Below are 18,867 nucleotides of genomic sequence, written 5' to 3' on the forward strand. Positions count from 1 at the left end.
TTTTATGACCTGAGGGGTTGATGTCTTGTTCAAGTTAATCTAGAATTCAAAATTATTTCCTTATCATAAGGATATCTCTTGCAATTTCCGTCCACCCCTTCCAAAGGATCTAGAACCTTCCAACTATTCAACAACTAACATTTAGTCTGTGTACCTTTTAATTAGTACAAATTAATTCCAATTAATTCAAACTAATTTGTAATTAATTTATCATCACATGAATAATTAATGAACTATTTGTATCTCTCTTCTCTAACATTTTAATATTATTTAGATCATTGAGGGCAACCTAAAAGGACCATGTCATTAATGGAAAATCTTACAAATTAGTTATGATAGTGGACGTTCTAACACTTTATGCATGTTATGAATATAGAATGTATGACAAAATGGTCTTATGAGATCATGTTAGGAAAATAGAACATAAGATATAATTAGCTCAAAATGTTTTTTTAATGGAATAGATGCAATATATCAACACAATGTTATGTCTCATTGTATAACTACTTAGGCCAACTACTCGACAACTAGCCTAGGTGTGACCTTTCATTAAAAAAATAACTCATTGGACACTTATAATAAATGCTATCATATATATAATAGGATTAACCCGATAATTACTCTAGTACCCAAACACTTCGTGATCTCTACTAGATAATGAACAATGCACACAGAGACCACCACCACCAAATTAACCAAGATTAGATCAAGGGGATAACAAATCATTATGTCATCAACTTTGAATAATGTAACACCCCACCTATGTTGTCCAATTTGGGACATCCTTAAGATAATCAAACATGTGTTCCAATTGCAGTCGGGAACCGAACAAAGTTCTATGTCCAAAGTGAAAAAACTTTCGAACACTTCTACCAAAAACTTGGCATGACATTCAGGAAAGGAAAACCGGACAAATCTGCAAATAATCATATATAAATAAATCAACCCAAAACCATGTATAGCGTCTATGTGGCAAAATTTGTTCATATCATGTCCACATGGCACTGCTATAACATATACATAGAATTTTACATTTTCACATAAAAAAAGCAACAAAGTGTGTTATAATTCTGGGCATGGAACCTACATGAATCGAACCGCGAAATCAAGGTCGTGGATAAATAAATGTCTAAATTTGATGAAAACGAAATGAAAAGAGTGATGATAGTTGTTGTTTTATGCACGCAAACATTTCCAACATGATGATCATCAATGTCATGTGTCGTAGCAGTGATTTTGGGAGATATTGAAGCAAGTGGTGGTATTACTCGACCCGGGTATTTGAGTGGTTTTAAGTTCGATAATGCTACAACTTTTAATAGTGCATTTCCACATTCATGTAGTACCATTATGGCAAGTACAAGCCATTTGACTAATTCATCCATGTTTTACACATGATATTTCCCTACCGATGCTTCATGATATTATTAGAGAAGGTAATTAATAATTACCTGAATGGCCTTGATGATTTGATGGTATATATGTAAAGTCCCTTGATTTAAACTTATGATTTGTTTATCGGAAGATGGTTGAACCAAAATGCAATTGTTATAGTCGTGACGATATAAATAATATATAGATACAACTATTTTGTGATAAGAAAGGAGTTTTGTTCCACTTGTAACAACGTTATGTAAAAAAGGTGTTTATTGGTACTTGGTGGGTCGGCTCACACCGTCTTGCCCCAAGAAGTGGTGTGAAATGCAATCCAGTTACACAATGACTAGATTGATGGAGCTTGATTCCCACATGAGGATATTTACACCACTCCATAAACCATTTACCAAAGGATTTAGCAATATGGATCATATTTAGGGTTAATTACAAAACGACCGAAATGGAAAATGTGTACTCAGTGTTAGACTATCTAGAGGTTGTTTATCTTCATTTTTGTCCCTTTTGAACAAATATTCCAAAATAACCACCAATTTATTGAGATGGACTTTTCATAACTCCTCTTTTTCAACATGCATTTTTTCAATTGTATTTTGGTAAATGTCGATCTCATTATACAAAAATATGATGTCATCTCGCAAACGAAAAATTTTGCAATTCTTTTATGATTATTGTGGTGGAGACGAGTAGTACAATAACTAAAAAATAACTTTATAAATAAGTGAATATTATATGATATATGTTATTTAAAAAAACGATTAAAAAGCACTTTACAAATGAATGGTTATTATATGATAAATGTAAAAAAAAAAAAAAAAACAGCTAACTATAGCTTTGCCTGCTCCACAATAGAGACATCAACCCCTCAGGCCATAGTATGTCATACCACAAAACTGATGGATGTTATACCACACATTTATTCCACATTTATTTATTTATTTATTTATTTTAATTGGTCACAAGTTTTCAATGGTCACAAAACGGAACAAAGGAGGTGCCGTAAGGTAGCTTTTTGTGGTGGCCATACTGCACTGGAAATCGGAGGGCGGGTGCAGTGTTCACTGCACACTACGGTGCCACCTCAGATGGGTGCGGTTAGGGGTGTACCGACTAGCCTTAGAAGACAATCGACACTTTGCTTTGAGACTAACCCTTGCATCTATTGCATCAGATTTTTGAACTTTTAGGAACTTAGCTAAAAATTAATTGAGCAATTATTTAATAATTAATTTAAAAAATACCCTACAAAAAACGTTTGACAAGTAGCCGTTTTGATTGGTAATTAAAGAATTTGCCGTTTTTTGTCCTTATTTAATCATCGGATGGAACTATTTTATCACCACCTCTAGAGTTCCGGTAAATATTTATGATCCATAACTTTAACCAAATGATCATGTATACAAGATTCCTAAAATCGTATCAGTCACTTTAAAAACAAAGTAACAAACATCCAAACACCTTCATCCTAAAATCAACAAAATCAAACTTAGACAGCAACTGAAATCAAAACATTATATTATTATTATTACTTTGTCTGAATCTGATCCTTAGTAATTTGCTATTCATAGATACTTATGCAATGTCGAACCAGAAACCAAAAGTTTCCGTTAACACCACCATCAAAAATCAAACATCTGTAATCCCCAATCTACTGAAAAATAACCCAAATCCCACTTAAGTAATCAAAAAAATTAAAACCCATATCACCATTTTGGATCAATTGCAGAGAATGACCCTAGTAAGAGCAAGAACCAAACAAGAAACAGTGAAGAAAAACAGAGTAACAAAGTCTCTCGTTGACCATTTCTTCACTGCTTTACCTTCAACCCTCAAACTTTTAGCCCTTCGAAGTGCATCAACTTCCTTCAACAAATCAAACTCCAAACCTTTCTTCTTCAATTCCTCCACACACTTCCCCAATAACTTCCCATCTTCTTTCTCCCTCTCCAGTAATTTCTCCAGATGCGATTCTGTGTCTGTCTTGTAACGAACAGCCCAGATTAATCCCAGAGAACAGAGGAGCGAACAGAGAGATGGGATCCATGATCGGTTGCATGATCCAGATGTAGACGAAGATGCGCTGCTGAAGAGGAGCATTAGTGAGATCGAGTGAAACAGAAAGAAGAAACAGTAAATGTGAGTGATTTCCTTTCGAACAGCATCGATCTGGGTTTCTTTGAGAGCGATTCGATTCAGGATCAGTTCCTCTTCTTTAAGCCATTGCTTTAAGAGAAGCTTGTGGGTTGGAGTCATGGCGATTTCGTGAAGTGGGTGGAGAAATGTTTTTGACGATGATTCCATGATCGCTGTAGTAATAGCAGTGTCTTTGCTCTCATCCGCCATTAAATCAGTTTCTATAGAGAGAGAGAGAGAGAGAGAGAGAGAGAGAGAGAGATGGTATTGATTAAGGAGAGAGATTAACGGTGAACAGAACAGGAGCGTCGTTTGGGTATTTGAATTTTTCTCCCAACGGTCAAATTCCAAATGTTTCACTCTTTACACTTTAACAACTTTATATTAGCCAAAGTGTTCCTTCAGGATACAGAAGTGACAACTTGACCCCTTTTCATTTATTTTTCTTACAAGATATGGTGTTTTAGAAACAATATTACGGGAAGGCAAAAAAATTAAGAGAAATTAAATATTCTCCTACATTTTGTTCCTACCAATCCTCATACTCATTTAAATGATGACATGTGTCATATTAATATCCTAAAATATCATTAAATGAGCATCAAATGTTACACATATCACCATTTTATTGGGTAAGAGGATATGTAAGAACAAAAAGTAAGAGGATATTTAATTTCTCAAAAATTAATATCAAAACAAAGTTATTAATATAACTATTGATAATTAGATTTGACAATTACAATTTGTTTGTATGAAAACTGGTTTAATGCAAGGTTTATAATGATTAAGTTGATTAAAAAAGGTTAGATAAACAAAACAAATATTTTTTAATATATTTAATATATCAATTATTTATAAATCGACTAATATAGTTCAATACATATCGATGGAAGGCAAACGGGCAACAAGTTGCACCACTAGTCCTTTCTGGATGGCAAAACTAATTCTTTTGAAAACTAATTCTTTATAAATTAAAATACAAATTCACCCATTCTAAAAACTAATAACGTGAATGAACCTCTTTTAAAGTTTAGTTTTTCTAACGAAACCCTAAAACACAAAGTATCATCTTTGAATGCTCAAAAAAACATTAGGTAATATTTTGTCTATTAAGACCACTTTATATTTTAATCTTACCTATATACGTGCTTCATGATCATTTTATAGAAATATATCTTCATTCAAATCACAATATTGTAACATGCTTTTATTCAAATGTTTATTAAAACTACTAAAATGAACTTGTATCCATATGATGAGAGCCTCATGGTTGAGAGGTATAATTCTATGTGTGAAATCTATAATAAAAATCTAAGTAAATTATATCATTCGTCCCTTGTGCATGTATCAAAACGCATGTTTAGTCCTTATTTCAAAAAATTAACTTGGACCGTCTCTGGGTTTGTGTTTTCTTTCATGCTTTAGTCCATCCAAACATAAAAAGACTATTTTGCCTTTAACAAATTGTTTTTTAATTTTCTATTATATATTTATCAATTTTTAAATTAAAAAAATGAAAATAAATATCCCCACCCCTTCCTTTTCCCCGGTTCCTTCTTTGTCTTCCGGCTTTCACCCACTCCCAACAACCGCCCGTCCTCTTCCTTTCTCCGACAAAACTAACCAGCCAAAAATCGTTTGTTTCCCCCTCCTTCATATCACCATGGTCCTACTCAAGCAACTCTCCATAAACCACCAACAATTACAAGCAATCTCCATCACCTGCAATTATTGTCAATCTCCACCACCTCCACCATTGATGAACCATGTCTAATTATCAAACATCAAATATTAAACCCAAAACTTGCATTCACATATGAAAAATCAAACCCTTTCTGAATCTCGAACCCATATATATATATATATATATATATATATATATATATATATATATATAGAGAGAGAGAGAGATCTGAAACTCAAACCCAAATCGCAAACTCGAACACCGGAAACCACCGCCTCTCTTTCTCTTCACGTGATAGTTAGGGTTCAGGCGGCGATGTTAGGGTTTCTGCATAGATGTATGGTGGAGGGGTGGTGACGATAGTCGAACGGAGTGCAGATGTGGGAATCACCTTCTCCAATGAAATTGCAGTTCTCACAACGAGTGGTGGTAAAGAAAGCTCCAAGGAGATATGTACCTACACATCACCATCGTTGCAATAAACCTTTATTGCCTCTCATTTTTTTCTTACGAGATGGTAGCGGATATGCACTCCGGCTCGAGGTTAACGAATCTGCCCCACCTTCTCCTTACCCTTTAGATCTGCACTCTTGTGTGGATCCTTCGTTGGAGGAAAGGACAGAAGCAAAACAAATGCTTTAAAAAGCTTGAGAAGATCAAACTGGAGGTTGGTTAGATGATGTTGTTGTGGAAGTCACCGAAGTTTTACAAAAAGTGAATGAAAGATTTATTAAGGTAGTGGTTGGTGGTTATTTTTAGTGGACCGGGTGAGCTTTGAAATTGGGAGTGGATGGGATGAGTTGATGGGTAACGGTGGTGCTCCATTTTACAGTGGTGCTCCATTTCCAGTGATGATGTAGATTACATTACCGATGGTAGTGGTGGTCAAGCATTCTTTAGCAATATAGAAAAATAATTAAAATACTTTTTAATAACTAAAAATGTAAAAATAAATGAAAATGAAAATGAAAATGAAAAGGGCAGTATAGTTCTTTTATGTCTCCGAATGGATGATACGTGCAAAGTTAAACTAACGATGTATGAAGAGTGCACCTTTTAATGATATGAAGGATAGTCCGAATTATTTTTTAAAAATATAGACTAAACATGCGTTTTGACATCTACGTGATGGACGATTGGTGTAACACCTTAAAAATTTTGACACACTTAAAATATTACTGATGTCATGAGATTGACCTCATCCATTTTGGTATTGGTATCCAAAGAACTTGACATGAGCTTCTTAGATGATACAACATACCATTTTTTTTCTATGATAACATGATAAAAAAAAAAGATATAAAATGGCCACAAAGTATTAATTTAGATAAGAGCATGACATAAATGATTTTAATGAAAAAAAATATAAAACAGGGAATTTCTAATATGATAAGATAATATATTGAATTTTTTTAGGTTTTATTTTTTCAATATCACAAAAATTAAATAATAGTAATATTTGAAGGATTAATAATAAAATATATCAATTCATATTTTCTATATAATTAAATGAATTTTTGTTGGCATAATGACTATTTTACTAATTTATGTAAAGTTAGCATAGATGTATAAATATATAAATTAATAGTTTTCATAATAAACTAGAAAGGTTACCCCCGCTACGCGGGGGTCAGAAGCTTTCAATGTTGTTTTCGAATTGATAAATATGACAGACATAGAAAGTGCAAGGACGAAAAGTCCGGGTTTTGCCCCGGATGAAAAGTTCGGGCTTTGCCCCTGACAAAAAATGTAAAAGTTTTGACTGCAAGGACCAGAAGTGTGAAAATGGCTAAAGAATTAAAGGGGTAGGAATTAGCAACTTTTTAGAAAAGGGATCAAAGTTGTCAAACCGATAAAGTTTTGTGGCCAAACTTTAAATATTAAAAGGTTCCAAAAAAGTGTAAAAATATTGATTGCAAGGACCAAAAGTGTCAAAATGGGTAAAGAATAATGACCAAAGTTGCCAAAAAACATCCAAATTTAGTATTCCTAACTTCCAACAATAATACAGGGACCAATTCTGCCAAAAAAATGGGAAGTTGAATGGAACACAAACAAAAGGACATGAATAAATTAGTTAAAGAAGTACAGGGACCGGATATGTAAATCAAGGGACCAAACTTGGACAAAGTATCCCAAGTTTACTATTCCTTTCTTCCACAACTTTATATATATATATATATATATATATATATATATATATATATATATATATATATATATATATATATATATATATATATAATAGAGAAAATGACAAATTTAGCCAAATACACTAATGACCTTACAAATTTAGCCAAAAAAAAATCGAAATTGCAAAATTAGCCACTGATTTCGCAGATGGAATAGCCCCATCTGCGATTTGGGCTTTCCATCTGCGAATGTACAAGTGCCTAAAGCACAGTTGTGGTTTAGGCACTTGTACATTCGCAGATGGAAAAGTCCATCTACGATTTTCACTATTCCATCTGCGATTTTCCATCTGATTTCTATAAAAGGTTTTTTTTTTCTTCATTTTTCATTCTTCAATATAGAAAAACTCTCTCTCTCTCGGGGATTCCTTTGGACGAATTTTTGAAGAAAATGGAGGATTATTTCAACAATCCCGCAAATATGGTTAGATTTTAACTCTTTTAATGTTTTAATTAACATTTATTTAGTATATGTGTTTATTATTTTATTATTTATTGTATTAGTTAATGTAAAAAAAATGAAATTATATTGTTTGTGATAGGGTAATTTTGTTGTATTTGATAGTTTTAATATTTGTTATTAGTAAATTTGAAGTTTAAATGTTATTTTGTTAGTCGTTGTATGAATGTACAAGTGGAGACTGCGTAGAGTGTGCATCGGGTGGTTGTACATTTAGTAAAATGATTAGAATATGCTCATTTTTTTAAGTTATTAGTTAAATAAATTGTTAGAATAATGTTTACAATATGTTTTGGTTAGTGGTTTAAGTTGATAAATTGATATAACATGATTATAATAGGTTATTTGTCGTTTGTATAGTTGTTGTATAACTTGAAAAATTGTATATTCTTATCGTGTAATTGTTTTTATAAATTGAAAAATGATTAAATTACAGTATGTGTACAATAGTCGTTTGTATATATATTTGTCGTATTAGTTGAAAATTTGTATATATTTGTTTTTGAAATATAAATTTTTTTATAGTATCGTTAGAAAATTTTATAATATGTGTACAATAGTGGTATTAGTAGAAAAGATTTTATAGTATCTTTAGAAAATGTTATTTTATATAATATGAAAGTTAAAAATTGTTTGTATATTTGTCGTATAACTTGGAAAATTGTTAATTTAGTTGTCGTTTAATTTGAAAAATTGTTTGTTTATATGGTTAGAAAATGTTATTTTATATAATTAGAAAGATAAAAATTGTTTGTATATTTGTCGTATAACTTGGAAAATTGTTTATATATTTGTCGTTTAAGTTGAAAAATTGTTATACTATGTGTATGTTATTGTTTTTTATCGTAAATATATAAATTATTTATTAAATATTTGTATTTGCATTGTTATTATTGTTTATATTATTATTGCACTTAATAATCATATATTTTAAAACGAAATATTTGTTTAGTTCTCTAATATGTTTTTGTGTTTTGTGCAGCATGATTTTTATTATTTCAATGTGAAAGCAATTGTAAACTTAAAAGGCTCGGGGTGTAATATATGAGAAGTATTTGAAGTGTTAGATGGTGTCAGGCGTGACATATTTAGAGATACCGTATTTGGTTATTTGTTGGATGTCCCTCGTTTACAAGGGGACGGATTGTTGTTCCATAAAATGTTCCTTCATCAGATCCGGCCGGACGCTGTTTTATCTCCAGATGGAATAAAACGGTTATATTTTAGAGTAGGCGATACGAAAATGGTATATGGGCCGGAAGAGTTTTGTTTGATAACCGGCTTCAATTTTGGGGAATATCCAAAAAACATCGGGAAAAAAGTGTCAGAAAAAAAATAACTGATAAAAAAAGATGTTTATTGCGTGAGCGGCTATTTCCGAACTATACAAATAGTTCGGTAAAAATCGGCGACCTGAAAAGTTTTATTTTAAATCAACCATTCTTAGAAGTTGACGACGCCGATGCGGTTAGAGTATGTTTGATATACATTTTGTGTGAATGTTTTTTGGGAAAAGAAATAAATGATCGGGTGCCACAAGATTGGTTTTTTTTGGCTGAGAATTTGGATGTCTGGAACATGTATATTTTGTTTATGTTGAAAGTTTTATATTATTAATGTTAATTTATATTATAACTAATTTTTTTTTGTTTTGTTAGTTTCGCTTGGGGTAGCTATCTATGGGATTTTACGTATGATGATCTTGATGATACATGGAACAAGATAAATAAATATTTATCACTTCCTGAACGTCGTCAAACTTTAAAATACTCCGTGTCAGGATTTACGGCTCCAATAAGGGTATAAAAATTTACTTATATTTAAATTGTTTTATTGTTATGTTTTTTATTTTAATTTTAACTTTTATTACTATAATTGTAAAAATTGTAGATATGGATATATGAGATGTTTCCGACTGTTCGTGCATGTGGATTTGTATTGAGGAAAAATAGAGACATGCCTCGGATGAAACGATGGAGTGGGACAAAAAATTGAAATGGGTTGATGTGAACAAGATTTTTTCAAAGATACAGGTTTATAAATATTTTTTTTATTATTAATAAACTTCATTATTATACTTTTATATGCATTTTTAATATGTTAAATTTTTTAGGAGGGACAACCACCAAGCCAAAACATGTTACCGAGTGATGGTGAGATGACATCTTGTTATTATATGTCATTTCAAGAGTATATATATGGTGAACGGAAATCAGTTCCATCCCCAGTACGGGACCATTTTAGGAGACAAGACGAATCTTCGTCTAGTATGTCGTCCAGTGGTCGCTCTCATGGTAGAGGTAGGGGCAGTGGGAAACACAACCTAAACGAGGTGTTGAAACGGCTACATGCACTGGAGCAGCATGTGTTTATGAACCGAGAACCTACATAGGTTTTTGTTGAAGAAGTGAATAATGAAGAATTTTGGAATGACATCAGTTTTGAGGAGCCTGCAATATTCCAAACAAAATTTGATGAACGGGTTAATTACACGCTACATTATTTTTTTAATTTTATTAACATATATGAATATTTGTGTTCATATTTTATATTTGAAAATGTAGGTTGTACAAGATGAAGTGATGAATAAAAGTAATACAACTGAAATTTTTTTTTGGTGATATTGAAGACGACAAGGTTGTTATAGATATTACCTTTACGATTTTAATAATTAATTTTTAATGTGTCTTTCGTTAATAAGTATAATGTTTTATTTTTAATGTAGGAGTTCGAGGAGAGGAATGACAATGCGGGGAACAAATTTGATGATGATGTGTTTGATGTAAATGATTATAATGAAGCTAAAGAGGTTCTTATACTTACATTTATTTTTATTTTGTTTTTAGTAGATTGAAACATTTTTTTAATTAGAGATTATTGCTTATTAAATTAGGTGTCGGACGAAGATGAAGTAATAATTACGGGAAATGTAGATTATTATGATGATTATGGTGTTGATGGCAAAGAAGTTACACCCGATAAACCGAGGACTCGAAAACCATCACAGTATTTGTGCCCTCCTTACACCGAGGTATTCGTTTAATTTATAAACTTATAATTTTATGTTTATGTGAATTATCTGAAAGATAGAGATTTAAACATTTGAATATTGTTTTTAGTTGCACACGACACCGAAGCAAAAAAGAAGAGGAAAAAAGAAGGTTGATATCAAATCAACAAGCCCCGTTCCTCCTCCAGCTTTTGCTGTTGCTCACGACTTCTCCGTGTTGCGCCTGCAACCTTACGTAGCAGGCGGTGAGGTTGCCATCCACAATTATTTATTTCATTCATATGATGTCCAACATCGTTTGTTTAATTTCGTGTTAGATAGAGATTTTTGGAGCACCTTGTTTGGGCATACACACGACGGATGGTTGGAGTCATCGGTAAATAATTGTTAATTTATTATTTTAAAAGTAATTTGTTTTTTAGTCAATAACAAAAGTATCATAATTTTGTGCAGCATATAACCATTTGGTATAGACTATTGATGGAGAGACGGTTTGAGGGCGACCGACATACAATAATGCCTCCAAATTTTTTTGTTTCCCATGCTTTGGAAGAAGGGCAGGATTGGAGGGAGTTTATGGCTGGTATTGCTACGTACCCCAACTTCATGGTTGCTTGGTGGGATGTCGATACGGTAAACTTAATTTTTTATATTGAAAATATTATTGTTATTGTCGTTATGTTTTTGTATTGTGATATAAAAAACATAATTTTATTTTCTGATCCTTATACAGGTCCTATTGCCGATTCATTCATCCCCTAATCACTGGCTATTTGGGGAACTACGATTGGCGTCAATGGAAGTCCATATTTATGACAGTCTCGGTAGAGTGGCTTATGAAAAATTCAAATCTGATGGAACCTTTACCAAATTTGAATCTCGGGTGGCAAATTATTTGGACAAGATTAACTATTGGGCCCGAAGGAACATCCCAAGGATTCCATTGAATATGCAATTCATTCATGAAGAAAATGTTCCCCAACAAAGTAGTCATTTGGGAGATTGCGGTGTTTTTGTTTGTATGTTTATGGAGCAATTAGTTTCAGGTCAAACAATACGTGAACTTATTGACCCAAAGAACGCAGCTTTAGAGTTTCGCCAACGGATGGCAAAAATTTGTTGGGGGTCGAGTCTTGGTCCTATGTAGTTGGATTATATTTTTGTATATGTAAATTAATGTTGGATTTGATTATTAGTTTATTTTTAGTTTTAACGTTACAACAATTACAACAAATTAATGACCTACTAATAACTTATCAATACTTACAACATAAGAACGACAACAACATTTGTTTTAACGTTACAAGTACACTGTTCTAAACATAAGTACAAATACAACAATTTATTGACCTAACAACTTCAAAACTATCAAAACAATATTAAAAAGCTTACAACTTGTAATCAAGAACTGCCAAGAACAACACCCAACTACAAACCAACGCTATCTTTAACTTCTTATTTTCTGATTGAAAGAGCTTATTAGAGTTAGCTACTTTAGCTATTACCATAGATGATTGGTCATTCTCTTCATCAACCCAACTGATAAACCCGCATTTTGGTCCCTGTAAATTTAAACATTGACAGTAACAATTGTTGCCATGTAAACACGAGGGTTTAAATATGAATAACGTTAAGAACATAATACCATATATGGGCAAACGTAAAACAATCTTCCTGGGTTTTTAGCTGTACCTGAAATCCTAATGATACGTTCACCTCCGCAATTACAGTATGTCATTCGCCTTTTTTAGTCTATCTAATATGAATTAATTTCACATATAAATTTAATGGAGTTACATTACACCCATTTATAGAAGAAATTTTATTAGAAACAAGTATCTTTGACTATGAAATGAACTAGTTTGACTACGAATTTAAAAAGTTGAACTATGAACTGCATACTAGTACATTGTCTTGTCTTGTCGGTCAGTGATGTTTGACTATGAAATGAACTGGTTTGACTATGAATTTAAAAAGTTGAACTATGAACTGCATACAAGTACATTGTCTTGTCTTGTCGGTCAGTGATGTTTGACTATGAAATGAACTGGTTTGACTACGAATTTAAAAAGTTGAACTATGAAATATGAACTGTAGAGAAACACCAATTTGTATATAATTAAAATTGTATTTGTGTGATGATTATAATACACTTTCATTGCTTGTGAAAATGAGTACTTACACCGAAAGAAGCTTTACTCAGCTACCAATGTTCCTGCATAATCTACAAAGAACAAATCCTAATACCTTCACATCCATCAAGAAAACGGATACTAACCGCTTTCAATTCTGTTTTGTGGCTTTAGGTTACGTGGTATAACGTAATAGTTTTATTTACTTACTTAAGATTTCTTGCTAATGTATCTCGTGTACTCTTTACTTATCAGTAATTTATGTTTGTTTTTTATGCAGATTCGTACCTTTCTTAGGTGCATGATATCGTTGATATATGTGGGTTATTTACCCCTTCTTGGGAGCTATCTGACAACAATGTACTTCGCAGTGGGCATGCTGGTACAGGCGGCATACCGTAAAAAAGGTTATCGGGAAACTTAGCTTTAACTTCATCACACAACTCATCTCTATCTGAATTGCTTTGTAGGTCGGTTATATCTAAACGTGCATCAGCAACATCAACATAATCCCCGTAAACATGCTTTTTTTCATTTTTTTGACTCGATTTTTTTTTCTTTTTACTTTTATCTACTACACGCCTATTCATAACTTTAACTTCTTGATCGGCAACATCATCACAACGACCACCCACATCATTAAGATATGTACCAACATCATCATCACCAACATACTTGTAATTCTCAGGATCCACATAGTTAATAGGTGAATAACTAACATTAACATTTTCAGCAACACTGTGAAACTGAGGTACACTAGGAGTATTGAAAGTACCTATCAGATCGTTGCTCCCTTTATAGCTGCATAAATTACCAACCGACTGATTTCCACTGTCACCACCCTCATTAACCTCATCTACTTCATCAACCACCACAAACACTTTGACAACCCTTCCTCCACTACATTTGATTACATTTATCAACATTCTAACATCCATATCTTCAACTATAGCTATATAATAATTTAATTCAGGATGATGGAAACGAAGACTAATTCTATATTTGTCTAACAAACCAATTTTGCTTCTCACCAAAGATACAACATCACTATAACTAATATACTCAGAAAATATCAAAGCAAATTCAGAAATACCTCCCTGTGGACATACGTATTCCAGATTTCTTTCAATAACTTGCCATCTCTCACCGGTTACAAGACAAACCAAATATTCAATCATTTTTTTAGAGAGATTTTAGAGAAATTTCCTAAACAAATAACAACTAAACTGATAATTTTCTACAAAAGTTTTTATATATAGTAACATTATTTCGTAGTCAAACCAATTGATTTCATAGTCAAATTAATATATATATATATATATATATATATATATATATATATATATATATATATATATATATATATATATATATATATATATATATTAAAAAAATTTCGCAAATTCGCAGATGGAATACAGAGTGAATCGCAGATGGACACAGTCCATCTGCGATTTTAACCCTGAAAAGCCCCTATATATACAAAAAAAAATTCAATCCACCTGCGAATGTACAAGTGGCTAAAGCACATTTGTGCTTTAGCCACTTGTACATTCGTAGATGGAATAGTCAAATCGCAGATGGACCATTTCCATCTGCGATTTTGAAGGCCATTTTTGCAATATCGATTTTTTTTGGCTATTTTCCGCAAAGTGATTAGGAAATTTGGCTATTTTTGTCATTTTCTCTATATAATATAATAATTATAAAAAAAAAAACCATTCATCTCCTTAACATAATTCAACAAATACGTCGTTTTGCTCATTAACCATTTAAAAACCATTTGAAACGTGAAATTTTGAATCGGTAAGAACAAACACGCAAATGACAGGGGGCAATTTAGGGTTGATGTAGTTGAGAAATTTCCTCAAATAAGTGCCAAATCAAGACGATGGCCGCCATTAACGTCCTCCCCTAAGCAAATTTCATACTCAATTCTTCCTCTGTCCCTGTAACTTATTCTTTCTGTCTTCACCACGTTTACCTTCTTTATCCCATCACGTCTCCAATTCCTCGTCAGTTCAATTCAATTCAGTACGGATCAACCTCTCTTTGATTTTGAAGGTGATAAGTTTTCCAACTTTCATGAACTTATGGGATCCGCTTATTGATTACATGATATTTCCAATCGATAGAGACATACAAGGGGATCGAAGAACTAGTTGACAGAAGGCAAGAAACAATGAACAAGATAGAAAGATCGCATCAGATGTACAGAGATGGTAACTATGAAGAAGCGCTTGAATTTTATACAGAAGCTCTTTCGATTGCCAAGACAAACCCTCAGAAGATCGCCCTTCATAGCAATCGAGCCGCCTGTTTTCTCAAACTCCACCACTTTAAAAAGGTACTTTTATCATTTTCTTTTTAGCATGCAATATCTAGTATCAAAAGCTAATTTACCTTTTTTCCGGTGTTAATTTGAGTTCCAAGACACAATCTATCAAATTTTTGAGCGAATTGATGAATTATCATCGATTGTTTGTTAACTATTGATTGTTGATTAAAGTTTTTGGTTATCAATTTAGGCAGCAGAGGAATGTACTTCAGTGCTTGAGCTTGATCATGAGCATACAGGAGCCTTAATGTTGAGAGCTCAAACATTGGTCACCCTTAAAGAGTACCACTCTGCACTCTTTGATGTAAACAGGCTGATTGAGTTAAATCCTTCATCAGAAGTATATCAAAATCTTGAAGCCCGCTTAAAGACACAATTGGTACTCCCTCCATACAACATTTCCTGATCATTTTCTCTGCTTTTTTGAGAATATTGTAGGTAGAAGTTTTACCGATTTATCTAAAACGGGTCTATTTGGGTTATATATTTTAGGGCAGAATATCAAAAAGTGTTTGTACATTCACCATGTTATCAATTTAGCTAATTAACTATTTTATTTAGTGATCAAACCATTATATGTTTTTTTTTACAGTTTAAACTTTAAAGATACCATTTTTCTCTATTATCTGGATTTCATATTAGGGCAAAATACAAAAAAGCATATGTTAGCTTCTCAATTGTTGTTATTTATTGATTTAGCCACTGAATTATTATTATAATGATCATAAATAATAATAGTTCGGTGGCTGAATCAAGAAATTGGTGAAAAGTACACTTTTTTTTTGTGTTGGACAGATAAAAATGGGTAAATTTAAGAAACTTAGTTTTAAAGAAACGATTTAAAGCATTAAATTTTTGTATATTTTTGGTCAAGGAAAGTCTCTTGCTCCAATACCCGAGCTAGAAGAAGAAGAAGAAGAAGAAGATAATGAAGAAGATGAACAGTCTACTTCAGTAGAAATAGCAGAAAATGATATTGATGACACAAAGGGACATGAGCCCGATACTGCGGTAAGCAATCTTGAAAATGTGGAAATTACCATTACGCCCTCTCAAACGCAAAGCCTGAAAGAGGAAATTCCAAAACCGAAAGGGCATTCGCGTCTTGATTATTCAAGATGGGATAAAGTTGAAGATGATAGTAGTGAAGAGGATGAAGATGATGATGAAGATTCTCAACCTCAGTATCGTTTTCGTGTAAAAAATATTGGTGTAAGGTCCGTAAAGTAGATAACATTATAATGAACCTTAGTATATTACTATTATACCCCTGGGCCACGGCCCCACATACGAAAGGGGTTGGAGATGATACGTTTGTACAGTTTGGTTGGTAAGCAGGGTGAATGGTTCAAACGGTGTAGAATATACTATTTGATTGAAGATGAAAGAGTGGCTGGAAACGGGTCCCTTTACCATAAAATTTGTTTTTTATTTTTTATTTTTTATTTTTTATTTTGTGTACATGTGGAGTATGATGTGGGAAGAATATACTTATGAAGCAGAAAACTTGAAAAATAAAAAGATACCAGAACTTCTATGATGATAGAATTTATCAGTAGTGTCATTGTATGCCATTGCTGGGTAATCATGTGAGCAAGTTATATTATGGGGCACACTTGTGACTGCGAAAACCAATCATACATACAGTCAAAATGTCTCTTATGTCTCCTTCGTCTAAACTATCTTGAACCACAGTAGCACTGCCACCTTTGCTTGTTTTTGACTTACTGTTTTCTTTTCTTTATTGCGGACAATCTCTTTTAGTATGCCCTTGTTTTTTTAGATTTTTTTTAGATTAGGTAGCATTTAACCTTGGATGAAGCTTTAGGCTTGGAACATGACTCCCCTTGTTTCCACCCTCTTCATCTTGTGTTTTTTTCCTGCCTACAAGCTGACATGAAACCAAACTAGAACCATCTTTGCTACAAGAGACCTTACGTTTTAGTTCCTTAAACAAAATGACATCCTTCATATCACTGACAATAATTGTTGTTCTATCATACGAAATGGTATAATGATATACTCATCTGAATTGGGTACAGAAGACAACAAAATAAGGGGTTGATCTGCATCTTCAATTTTAACCTCAACCCCTTCTAAATCATAAATAATATGATTAAAATTATCCAGATTATCTTTTACCTGTTTTATCATTCGGACAATATACAAACATGGCTTCTGATACAACCGACTTGTGAGAGAGTTATTGATATTTATCGCAAAGTTTCTTCTGTAGTCTATCAGCAGTCATTTGATCCACAACCTTGCACAACACTTCCTCACTCATACGTCACAGAGTTGATCTATGCACTTTTTCTAAAGTTTTATTCCGCAAGTTTCACCGAAGTTTGTTTGACATTTGTCTGAAGTGTTTAACTTGTTTTATTGTTATCCCAACAAACTGGTATTAGAGCTATGGTTGAAGATAAGAGAGTTAAGATCGACAAATTCAATGGTCAAGATTTCGGTTTCTGGAAAATGCAAATCGAATACTACATCTACCAAAAGAAGTTAAATGAACCATTGTTTGAAAGTAAACCTGTAGACATGAAGCAGGAAGATTAGGAACTGTTAGATCGGTAGGCACTTTGTGTGGTGAGATTATCCTTGGCAAAGAATGTAGCGTATAATATTGCCAATGTAAAGACTACTCGTGGGTTGATCAAGGTGTTATCTAACATGTATGAAACCCCCCCAGCAGCAAATAAGGTTTATTTGATTCGGCAATTAGTAAATTTGAAGATGAAGGAGGGTGGCTCAGTGACCGATCATGTTAATGAATTTAATTCAATCCTATCAAGGTTGATGTCGGTTGAGATTAAATTTGAAGATGAAGTCATGACATTTCTACTTTTGTCATCTTTGCCTTATAGTTGGTCTGGTATAGTGATAAGGGTTAGCAACTCAGCATGAAATTTGTGATTTAATCCTTGGTAAGGATGTATGCAGACGAAGTGCTAAAGAAGCTTCCAATAGTCTTCTGAGTACTGAAGAAAATAAGGAGTCCAACAGAGGGTTTGGAGGTAGTGGAAGGTCAAAATCGAGAACAAGATGTGGACAGAACATGGGGGATGTTACCTGTTGGAACTGCAAAGAGAGTGGTCATGTCAAAAGTCAGTGTCCAATGCTCATTGCAGATAAAGGCCAAAAAGAGATGAATATGGCATCAAAATTTGAAGATGGCGCGCTCAAACTCAATAGAATCTTGGGTCTTGGATTTTGGTGCGTTATTTTACGCATCATTCCAGAAATGTAAAGCAGAACTTCAAGCATTGCAAAGGGAAGGCCAGACTGGCAGATAACAAGTGTCTAAGTATCAAGTGTGTCGAAGATGTGGTTCTCAAGACGACCCTAGGTACATATTGGACTTTAAAAAATGTCAAGTTCTTTCCAGACCTAAAGAGCATGTTGATATATGTTGAGCAACTTGATAATGAAGGCCATCATGTTACGTTTGGCGATCACAAGTGGAAAGTGAAGAAGGAAAACTTGATTGTTGCTAAGGGTCAGAAACAAGGTACAT

General features: G+C 32.9%; 2 protein-coding genes across 3 annotated transcripts; one reads left to right on the top strand and one right to left on the bottom strand.

Moving 5' to 3' along the window:
- Window positions 1–2,893: 2,893 nt before the first annotated feature.
- On the bottom strand, window positions 2,894–3,812 carry LOC145123884 (uncharacterized). The gene has a single exon (XM_079059077.1). It carries the CDS (start codon window positions 3,736–3,738, stop codon window positions 3,112–3,114), a length of 627 nt encoding a protein of 208 aa, XP_078915203.1. The 5' UTR covers window positions 3,739–3,812; the 3' UTR covers window positions 2,894–3,111.
- Window positions 3,813–14,776: 10,964 nt separating this feature from the next.
- Window positions 14,777–16,884, top strand: LOC145125783 (Tetratricopeptide repeat (TPR)-like superfamily protein). Of its 2 annotated transcripts, XM_079061196.1 has the most exons (4): window positions 14,777–15,070; window positions 15,142–15,353; window positions 15,535–15,723; window positions 16,224–16,884. In XM_079061196.1, exons 2-4 carry the CDS (start codon window positions 15,189–15,191, stop codon window positions 16,572–16,574), a joined length of 705 nt encoding a protein of 234 aa, XP_078917322.1. In that variant the 5' UTR covers window positions 14,777–15,070; window positions 15,142–15,188; the 3' UTR covers window positions 16,575–16,884. The 2 variants fall into 2 exon arrangements, with proteins under 2 accessions (XP_078917322.1, XP_078917321.1); XM_079061195.1 differs by having other exon boundaries at window positions 14,778–15,353.
- Window positions 16,885–18,867: the final 1,983 nt, after the last annotated feature.

The sequence above is a fragment of the Lactuca virosa genome, chromosome 7, assembly GCF_052849685.1.
Source record: "Lactuca virosa cultivar CGN04683 chromosome 7, Lactuca_virosa_CGN04683_v6, whole genome shotgun sequence".
Lineage (NCBI taxonomy): Eukaryota > Viridiplantae > Streptophyta > Magnoliopsida > Asterales > Asteraceae > Lactuca > Lactuca virosa.